Source organism: Alexandromys fortis, unplaced genomic scaffold (genome assembly GCF_014885135.2).
Source record: "Alexandromys fortis isolate MF-2015 unplaced genomic scaffold, M_Fortis_MF-2015_v1.1 scaffold_247, whole genome shotgun sequence".
NCBI lineage: Eukaryota > Metazoa > Chordata > Mammalia > Rodentia > Cricetidae > Alexandromys > Alexandromys fortis.
In genome coordinates, this window is record NW_026068179.1 from 1,267,410 (window position 1) to 1,278,800 (window position 11,391).

Sequence of the window (11,391 nt, forward strand, 5' to 3'; positions counted from 1 at the left end):
CTCACATGCACACACACGCGCACACACACACACTCACACATGCCTTCTCATTGACAAATTGGTACTTGCAACTTAAAAAACTTAAAAGTCTTGACTCTTGAAATCTCTATATATACACTTACTAGGAACACAATTACTAGTTATGTGTTTGGTATAGCAAGATAAAGTGTAGTCAAATCCAAACTCAAAAACCCAGAAAGGGCACACTAGAGAACAGATTATTTTGATCTCTCTGGTCTCAGTTATGAATCTCTATGAAGGAAAATAAAAAGACAGCCATGTTACTCACTAGGACTCAAATGACTTCCTCAATGTTGGGGTAAAGATGGACAGTGGTAGACTCCACTCGACAAAGATGAATTTCCTCTGCAATTTATTCTCAATTAGCATTTAAACATACCTAATATAATAATAAGCGATGAGTAATTTAATGCATAAATATTTTTATACCAATAACAATCCTTTGTAAGGCAACTTATAGAAATAAAAAGTATACACTCTGAAATTCTTTTATAAATTATTTGAAGATATTCACATCTCAATCCACAAAAGAAGCTAAGAATGTTGTTTAAATAATCAATATAACTGACATTTCATTTTCAATTTTCCATAATACCTCACCTGCTTGGTGTGACCATTTTATTAATTATCTACTAACTAGTTGTTCCATAGAGTGGCTGCTGTACTTACTATGGTAAACTTGACTGATATATTTATTGGGGTATAAATGTTGTTGCTGCCCTCTGGTGAATATTGTTGGCTAATGCAAAAGTATAAATAGAACTTTCTATATAAATGCAGATTGCTTCTTTTGGGGAAAATGAAAATATAAAAAAAAATATGTTCATGCTATAAAAATTCTTGAAATTTATTACAGGTGTTTTTCGTTTTACTATAAAATGAAATCTAATTTTAGAAATGCAAATTAATTTAAAACTGTAGATGTTTCCTCAATGATTTGCAAATCTCTAGGATCTAATTGTAACTCCTTTCTCAAAACGCTGTTTTGAAGTTTTGTATGCCATAACAGGGGAATCTGCAGTAAAGTCACACATCACTAGACACTAGATGAGAAATTTTATAAGGATAGATGCTTTTGAGCCTGTAAATAAGTGAAAAGAATTTTTCTTAGCCATTCTTTATTGTTTCTGTAAAACATGTTTGCTACTTTGTTAAATGGAGTACTAACCTTCTAACCAAATAATAAGAGCATTTGAATTTATTTAATTGCTTGATATGCAACTTATGTGCAATTTTAACTAATGTTCTTTTTCTTTTTTTTTTTTCTCTTTTTAGGTAATGAAACCAATTTGTTAATTTCTAAATTCTCAATTTAAACCTGTGGTTGCTTAAGACTGAAGCAATCATGGTGAACCTGAGCAACGCGGTGCACACATTCCTGTAAGGATTCTATTACTTATTTTAACAAAACAACAAGATTAATTATATGGTTATTTTTGTGATAATATAAAAATGCTTGTATTAGACCAGACAACTCTACGACCTATATAAAAATAATTAATATTTCATATTTAAAGGTAATAAATGGGCAATACGGATAATCATGCATCTAATCAAATTTTAAAGCTCATATATGGGAATAATAGCTTCAGTTCAAATAATTCCATTTTTATGGCTGCTTGTATCATGGCTGAAGCTTAGAGAGTTTTTTTTTTCTTTTCCTTCATGTACGAATCAATTGGCTATTTATTATGGTACTGCATAGCTATAATACCGAAGCCAGGATGACTGAGACATGATGGTTACAAGATTAAGGTCAGTTTAGGATAGATAGTTGCTGAAAGGGGGTATTATTGTAAGTATCTAATTTTATAAAGAATAGTGGACACTGCTAGAGATCAGAAGGCAGGGATCGTGGATCTAGCTGGACAGAACAAAACATTGTGACCCTGGAATGAGTCAGTATTTGGATTCAACAGAATGTAATGTAAAGGAGTAGTTAAAGAATCAGATACAAGAACAAAGTCACTATAAATCTCACTTAACCCCAGCTTACTATTTGAGGAGTAGATTGTGTAAATCTGAACAGTACCGCTGAGAAGTCCTAAATCCCTTTGCTCCTGTGCAAAATCTGAAAATAATAGATAGTTGGTAGATAGATATATAGACTAGAGAATGATAGACAGACAGACAGATAGATAGAGAGATAGATAGATAGATAGATAGATAGATAGATAGATAGATAGATAGATAGATGATAGATAGAGTAGAGAATGATAGATAGATGATAGATAGATAGATAGATAGATAGATAGATAGATAGAGAATGATAGATAGATAGATAGATAGATAGATAGATAGATAGATAGATAGATATAACAGAAGGTAGAAATTATGTTTTCAAACAGGAAATTTTGAATGTGATTATCTTATCATTTTTATCAGGGGAGATGAGTGTGTTACAGGTTTTGTTGGACACACTTTAGGAGCTCACATCTTGAGAGAACATTTGTATTTGTTGCTTAAGTAAATCAATATAGTGGAAATTAGTTTGAAATTTACGAAATTGAAATGTCCATATCTCCCTTGTCTTAGATTTTCACCAAGTTGGAAATTTCTACTGGCAGACTCTGTTTAAGGACGAACATAAAAAAATATATAACTATTAATTTCTAACTCTGTCCATGGGTATCCATAAGCTGCACACATTACTCCGTTTTGTTCTTTACATTTTACTTCTTATTTTCTTTTTTCATATTGTTACTAAAAAATTTACTTTTCAATTTACATACCAGTTTCAGTTTTTCCTTCCACCCCTTCTTCCACCTCCCTCGCCTTTCCCATCGCCCATCCCCTCCCTCCTCAGAGCCCGTAAGGCCTTACTTAGGGAGTCAACAAGATCTCAGATAGCAGTTTGAGGCAGGACCCAGGCCCCCCACCAGCTGAGGGAGGTATCCCATTATAGGGAATGAGCTCCAAAAAGTCAGTTCTTGCACCTGGAATAGGTCCTGGTGTGTCTGCCAGCCTCCCATTCCCAACAGATCAAGCCAGGTAACTGTCACCCACATTCATAGGGTTTAGTTAGGTCCCAGGTTGGCTCTTTGCCTGTCAGTCCATCGTCCATGAGCCTCCACTAGCTTGGGTCAACTGTCTCAGTGGTTTTCCCAATAATGCTATTGCTACCCCCTTGTTCATATGATCCTACCTCCCTTTCTTCAACTGAACTCCAAGAGCTCAGCTTGGTGCTTGGTTGTGGGTCACTGCGTCTGCTTCCATCAGTTACTGGGTGTAGACTCCATGATGACAATTGGGGTAGTCACTAATCTGATTAAGGTGGAAGGCCTTTTCAGACACCCTCTCCGCTAAGAGTCTTAGCTGGGGTCATCACGTGGTTTTCTGAAAATTTCTCTAACACCAGGTTTCTCCCTAACCCCATAATGGCTCCGTCTAATAAGTTCTCTTTGTCGTTGCTCAAGGCCCTCCATGCCTCCCCCAACACAGTCTTCTCGATCCCTCATGTTCCCATTCCTCTCCTTCTACCTCCCTCTCCCAGTTTACTCAGGAGGTCTTATCTATTTTTTCTTCCTGGGACATTTCACACACATTACTCTCAAGCCTAGAGTAACTCCTAGAAATCCAAGGTCGCAAATGAGGCAGGTAGTAGAAAGAACAAAAGTTTAAAACCAAAGCAAGAAACTGAAAACTGCAGAAAATTGCTTTGCAAATATGAGAGCTTGGACATGGTTCTATAGAAATGAATGTGTCACAGCATATTTCAAAATGCATTCATAAAATAGTTTTTATGAGATCCTATACTTTCTTTTACATATATATCAACAAAAATGAACTTCTTATTGTCTGGTCACCAGGCCCTTTAAGTTAATCTCCCTTTATTTCTCTCACAGCTTTCCTAAAGGAGAGCTCAAAGAAATTAAGATTTTAAAAATACACAAAATAAAACATTAAGTCGGCCTCTGAAAGATATGTAAGACATATTTTCTCTCATGTGTACAGAGTCATCTTCATAGATTCACATAATCAATATGAACAAATGACATCAAAATAGATACAAAACTGTCTAAGGGACAAAGGGGACTAAAGGGACAAGAGACAGGAGAGTAAAGAAAATGTATTGAGGTATTGGAGGGAAACATTCTCAAAGTACTTTAAGTATATAAACATGGTCTTAAGTAATCTAACATAACAAAATAAAACAAAATTCTAAAAGAAAAATAACTATTACACTAAGTTAAATGATATTGTGTTGGGGGGCTAAAGTGAACTTTTAAAATAGTCTTACATCAGACCTTATGATGGCCTCTGGTCCTGTTAGTTACTTCCTATATTGCCTTGAGAAAGTGTTACAACCTTTTATAGCTCCGTTCTTTTTCCACCTACATAATGGTAATAAATCAGCACTGAAATCATGTGGGTTTTATATGTAATCAAATGTGATTGTGCATATATATTCTGTTAAACTATATGCACAACTCATAGCAATCACTCAGTAAAAGTTAAATGACAAAAATTGAAATGATGAGAATGGAGGTAGTCATGGTCAAGGTAGTTGGGAGGGGAGGTTATTTTAGAGTATGAATGTTATGTTGTGTGTAAGCGAAGTCTGATGTTCTTTTCTTTTCTTTTTCATTTTCAGTGTGCACCTAATCGGCCTATTGGTTTGGCAATTCGATATTTCCATAAGTCCAGTAGCAGCTATAGTAACTGACATTTTTAATTCCTCCGATGGTGGACGCTTGTTTCAATTCCCGGACGGGGTACAAAACTGGCCAGCACTTTCAATCGTCGTGATTATAATCATGACAATAGGGGGCAACATTCTCGTTATCATGGCAGTAAGCATGGAGAAGAAACTGCACAATGCAACCAATTACTTCTTAATGTCCCTAGCCATTGCTGATATGCTGGTGGGACTACTTGTCATGCCCCTGTCTCTGCTTGCAATTCTTTATGGTGAGTACAATTATATTTGTTATATTCATTTCTCATAGTCAGATTGCTCCATAAGTTTGTGTAAACCTCATGACACTCATTTATACAGTTAAATAATTTATGTATACAAACTTGGAAAACAAAGTTTAAGAGAAAAATGTAACAAAAAGTAAAAGTATAGTCGAATTTTCAAAACTTAAAACAGCCATTTTATAATATATTGAAATTATGCATGACTACTTTATTCCTCAATGTCATTTGCAAATAATGGATAACCATATAAAACGGGATGATGGCATATTTTTTCCAGTATGATTCTAAGTATCATCTCTAATATATAATAGAAAAGTCAAACTTGCCTTTGCATTAGTAAATTTATTAAAATTTACTTTAAGAAATGTTTCAGATCCAGTGAGAATTGAACTCAGAGCCTCACGTACTTTACACAAGTATACAGTCATAGCTATAACCCAGCAGAAGTAATTTTTTATCTTGACAAAGTAGTTGGTATAAAATGAGCATTCAAAAACAATTGCTCTTCTTCATTCAGAATAATTCATATCTTTATAGGTGACAAGATATAAAAATTAACTTCTGAGCATATAAATACAAACTCATATCACAACTATAAGATTCAGCTTCAGTAATGATTTTACAGATACTTCAGTTTTTTTATTTGATTTTTCTGCCATCTCTTTATTATGTTCATTTTAATCTAGGTCTTGGCCTCAGCTAATACTTTTAATTAAAAAGTCAAAATCATATAAAATTCTGCTCAAGAACACTGGATGCTCTTCCAGAGGACCCGTGTTCTTTTCCCAACATGTCCTTGGGAGCTCACAACGATTTGTGACTGTAGTCTCAAGAGTATCTGATTAATGCTCTCTTTTGGCCTCTGCTCGCGCTAGGTCATGCATGTGGTACACAAACATACATGTAGGCAAAGCACACATACACACACAGACAAAACTAAAAGAAAAACATTAAAGTTTTAGAAACATTAATAATAAATATAAGTTAATTAATTAAAATTGATGTGTTCTTCAAGCCTCAGGGTCCAAAGTAGCTCTCCCCACAGGAAAAAAAAAAAAAAAACATTATATTTGGTTTTCTACAAGTATCTTTACCACAAAATTTGAAATCCCAGTTTAAATGTATTTGTTAATATGTGGGTAGCCCAATTTGACTTTAATTTTTAATATACTCATCTTCTTGTACAGTAAAAGACAGAGGTCCAACTAGTTCCCTAAAATGTATAATGGAATTAGACAGAGAAAATATTATAAAAATAGTATCTAGTCTAAAAATCATAAAAGAAGAACAATGTGTTTATAATGTAATCTCTCAAAATCTACAGTGGCAGTGCCTAATCGGATCAGTTATTCTATAAGTTATTCTTAGGAAATACATTTTTCCTTTTTCCACTGAGTTCTAATGGCATGTTTACCTCAAAGCACCAGTATTTCACCTCTCACTGGCCATTTGCCCTTTACTTCTCCAATATTAATGAAGAAGAAGTCACAAAAATGAACTAAGAAAGCAATTTCAAAAGTATAGTTTCTACTATGAGCTCCCTACTGAATGCTTTTGAGGGGTAGATGAAGGCCAGGCAACTAAAAAAAAAAATGTAAAAATGGCATAACCAAGGTAAGAAGGGCATTTTTAGCAAGCCTGAGAATGATCTGAAAACACGGTTAAAAAGTACCTTCTGGAAAGTTTCTAAGATAAGCTTCAGGTCACAGAATTAGAAGTGCATAAGTCTCAACAAAAAGTAACTTCCTAGAAGTAGAAAGGAGTGAAAAAAAGGAAAGAGAAAGAAAGCAAAAGAGAGAACTGACATTTGAAGAAGAAAGAAGAATGGTAGGGTGAAGAGGAAAAAAGATATTTTATGGGACAAAACTTTTACATGTAAGGATATCAAATCTCCGCACACCGCTCTCCGCTATGCATAGAAAGCCCTACAAAGAAACCAACCTGCAACAGACAAAGATGCAAACATCGCTCATTTGCATCATTGTCATTAAACAGAGCACAATAGACAATCACAATATAAGACATTAACTGCAAATTTCATCATGTTATGTCAAACCCAGAAAAACAAGCATCATTTATTTCTTCTCAGATGAGGAATCTAGTTAGTTAAACAATGGATAAATAAAAAATGATATTAGGTTTAAGGATGTTTATTTGACAAGAAGTTGGCATTTAATGTGAAGAATTAGGGGCAAATATGATCAAATTAATATATATATATATAATATATACATGTGTATACATATAAACACAAGTATATAGTTCAAGTGTAGCCTATTATTTTGCATGATAACTACATGCTAACAAAAATCAAACAGAAGAAAGTCAAAATAAAGCATCTAAAATGCAATTAAATATTAACATATAAAAATACTTTAAAATAGCGATCTGGTAACTGGGAATATAACTAATTATTTCTTTTTGAAAAATTGTTATTACATAGTACCATGAGAAGCAATGATTTATTTATTTTTAATTAATTTGTTTTTTTAAAAGAACAATCTTCTCATTTTACATACCAATCCCAGTTCCCATTCCCTTCCCTCCAACCGATTCCTGCACCTTCTCACCAGCACAACCACCATCCACTCCTCAGAGAGGGTAAGTAAGGCTTTCAGTAGGAAGTCAAAAAAGTCTAGCACATCACTTTGGGGGACAATTAAGGCCCTCCCCATTATACCTATGCTGAACAAGGTATCCCTACAAAGAGAATGGGCTTCAAATAACCAGTCCAAGCAGTAGGGATAGATCCTGGTCTCACTGCCCGTGGTCCCACAGACAGAAGCAGTGATTCATAATGGCTAAAGTAAAACGATGGAACAAAGTATACAAACAAAGCAGTCATTAAACTAGACATTGTAATTTTGCTATCCGCCAAATTAAATTTTAAATGTAAACAGTAAGAGTTAAAATAATGTTTAATAGTAAAAGACACAATTAACAGTGAATATGTACCAGGTGAAAAAAATCTGTGCCATCTACTATAACAATGAAATTTTACAAAGAAAATATTCAACTCTATTTATTTTATTTTATTTTTTTTAGTTGTTGCAAAAAAAGTCCCATTTCCCTCCCCCTCCTAGCACACATAGCCTCCTTCCCCCACTCCCCTCCCCCTCTCCCCCTACCCCCCCCACTCCATTCCCCCTCCCTCTCGAGAATGAAGAGCCCTGTGGGAAGTTCAAGGTCCTCCCACTTCTATCCAGGACCAGGAAGGTGAGAATCCAAACAGGCTAGGCTCCCACAAAGCCAGTTCATGTATTAGGATCGAAACCTAGTGCCATTGTCCTTGGCTTCTCATCAGCCTTCATTGTCCACCACGTTCAGAAAGTCTGGTTTCATCCCATGCTTATTCAGTCCCAGTCCTGCTGGCCTTGGTGAGCTCCCAATAGATCAGTTCCACTGTCACAGTGGGTGGGTGCAGCCCTCTTGGTCCTGACTTCCTTGCTCATGTTCTCCCTCCTTCTGCTCCTCATTTGGATCTTAAGAGCTCAGTCCGGTGCTCCAATTTGGGTCTCTGTTTCTATCTCGATCCATCGCCAGATGAAGGTTCTAAAGGAGACACAGAGGGAGGGGGTGAGTTGGACATGCACAATGAAATGAAGATAAAAAAATGTGGTAAAACACAGATTGATAGAAATAGATTAATTTAAGTCACAAGAACTAGTTAGGAACAAACCTAACCTATAGGCTGAGCCTTCTTAATTATTAATAACTCTATCATTATTTTGTGAACTGGCCGTCCAAAAAAAAAGTCATTCTATGTACCTCATCTAGTTTTATGTTTGTGACTATTAAAAAAGGAAATACAAGAAAAAAAGAAAATATTCAAAAAAGGGAACAATTAGAAGATATCATTCTCAATACAAGGGAAGACTAGGGAAGAAGAGAAGGGGTGATGATAGTCTGTACCTCTAATTCCAGCATTCAGGAGGCTAATGCACCAGAATCACTATCAATTCAAAACCATGTTGGCTTACAAAGTGAGTTCAAAGTCAGCCTGAATTATATAGTAAGACTGTCAAGAGGGTAGGTGGAAGCAGTACAAAATAAATAAGAGTGCATATCTTAAGGTATGATATATATTGAGCTTTGCACATTTATAGAGTGTATCTTCTTACAGGTGCATGAAGTTTTCACAAACATTAATTATCCTAAGTACCTGTGCTTTCTTACCAGGCCAAGGTTCCCTGATATGGCCACAAGGAATGAAGTCAGGCCAGGTTGGAGGGACTAGAGCATAGCAGAAGCTGTGACAATTTTATTGAGATCAGTCAGACTTTTTGTACCTTTATCAGAAACAGAATTTAATGACAGTTGCCAGGATCAATACAATTGTAGTTTCCAAGATACAGTGAAGTCTGCAAGTCATACAGGGTACACAAGATTAATGTCTAAGACCAACTGACCTGTCATACAGAAGCACTAAAATGGCCCGAAAGTTTTACTACCTGAGGGAGCACATCATTCTTTCAGGAACTGGAAGGCACATTGTGACCCAGGAACCATGGAAAAACCCTGAAAAACCCATGATGCATGCCTCTTAGGAAGCTAGGCCAGGCCAACTTCAATAAATCCCTGCAAATTATAGATTAGGCCAAAAGGAGGTCACTAGAAAACAGAAATATTTCAAAAGTAATTTTTAGTAACAAAGTAATAATGTTAGAAAGTATTAAATGACAAAGTTTTTAAAACCATTTCATCTTGAACTTAAAAAATAAGTTTCAATATTTTGTTGTTTCGAGACAGGATTTGTCTGTGTAGCCTTGGCTTTCCAGGAACTTCAAGTTTGCTGACAAAAGTATTTCATGTAACTACTATGGGATACACTTACATAGGAATCAGAGGAAAATTCATACACCTATTCTCATTTATGGTGAAAAATTAAAATGTACAAATAAATGTTTATTAAAGTAATTCTGGAGAACCACAAAACAAAAAAAAAATGTAAGGAATTAATTCAAAGAGAGATAATAGAAGTAATTGATTGGACAAAGAATAGAAAAAATAAATATATATAAATTAGAAATTAAAACCTATTTCTTAAGATATATTTTTGTCAGTATAAACAAGGGCAAAGAGAGATTATATAGACAGTATAGCAATGGAGAAATAACAAAAATTATTTAGGAGGGATACCTTGCTCAGCCTAGATATACAGGGGAGGGTCTTTGTTTTGCCTCTAAGTGAAGTGTCAAACATGGTTGACTCCCCATGGGAACCCTTTCCCTTTCTGAGGGCTGGATTGGAGGTGGGGTGGAGGGAAGGTGAGGGAAGCAGGAAGAGGGGAGGTAGTGGGAACTGGGATAGCTATGTAAAGTGGAAAAAGGATTGTATTAAAAAGGTCAAGACCATGAAGGGTTCATCCACTGAAACAGTTTAACTGGGCTAAATCACCAACTCCAGCCAGAGGGAAGGAACAAGCATAGGACCAAACTAGTTCTTTTGAATGTGGTTGACAGTTGCATGGCTGGGGCAGACTGAGAGGCCACTGCCAGTGGCACTGGGCTCTATCTCTACTGCATGTACTGGCTTCTTGAGATCCTCTTTTCTTTTTTTTTTTTTTAATTTATTTATTTATTTATTAAAGATTTCTGTCTCTTCCCCACCNGTGCCTCTAATTAAATCCAAACAACAGTACACAACACAAATCAATATCCTGCATAGCAAAAAGTGGTTGTTTTAATTTTGAATAGCCTCCCCCAATCAAGTCCCCCTCCCTCATCAGCCCAAAAAGCAATCAGGGTTCTCTGCCCTGTGGGAAGTCCAAGGACCACCCACCTCTATCCAGGTCTAGATTTGCAGATGATATGATAGTATACATAAGCGACCCCAAAAATAGTACAACTCCTCTTTTCTTTAGATGGTTACTTGCTCAGCCTAGAGGTAGTAGAGAGGACCTTGGACTTTCGACAAAGCAAACTGCTTTACCATCTCTTAGGATTAGAGGTGGGTGGGGTGGGACGGTGTGTGGAAGGAATGGGAGGAGGGAAGTGAGAATTTGGATTAGTATTCTTTTTAATATATATATAATAAAAGATGGAAAAAAATCCTTAAAAATGAAATAAATAAAAGCTTCAGATTGTTTTGCATATTAAAATGAAAAATAATTATTTCTCTGTAAAATCCAGCCTAACCAAATTTAATATTTCACATATAAAAATAAGGAAAGCAGTTTCAGCACAAGAGTAAACTGATAAGTAAGGACTCCACAATAACCACTATAGTTTCACATGGCAATTCTATCAAACTTTGAAAGATCAGGCATTTATAATATTCCAAGTATAATAATATATGATTATTATTAATATTATATTTAGAGCATTAAAAAGGATTTTTTAATATAATGAAAATAAAATATTTGAAATCAATAACTTAATCACATTGAAATGAGTAACATAAAAATAAGGAACCCAAATAATTTTAAAACACTTTTATAAATATATA

At 35.1% G+C, this 11,391-nt stretch overlaps 1 protein-coding gene across 1 annotated transcript in view; it reads left to right on the forward strand.

The window, feature by feature from the left end:
- Positions 1 to 1,366: 1,366 nt before the first annotated feature.
- Htr2c (5-hydroxytryptamine receptor 2C) overlaps positions 1,367 to 11,391 on the forward strand; it is a 123,652-nt gene continuing 113,627 nt past the window's right edge. The window contains exons 1-2 of the mRNA XM_050129085.1: positions 1,367 to 1,401; positions 4,616 to 4,932. Coding sequence (XP_049985042.1) covers positions 1,367 to 1,401; positions 4,616 to 4,932 — 352 coding nt within the window. The remainder of the gene's footprint in view (positions 1,402 to 4,615; positions 4,933 to 11,391) is intronic.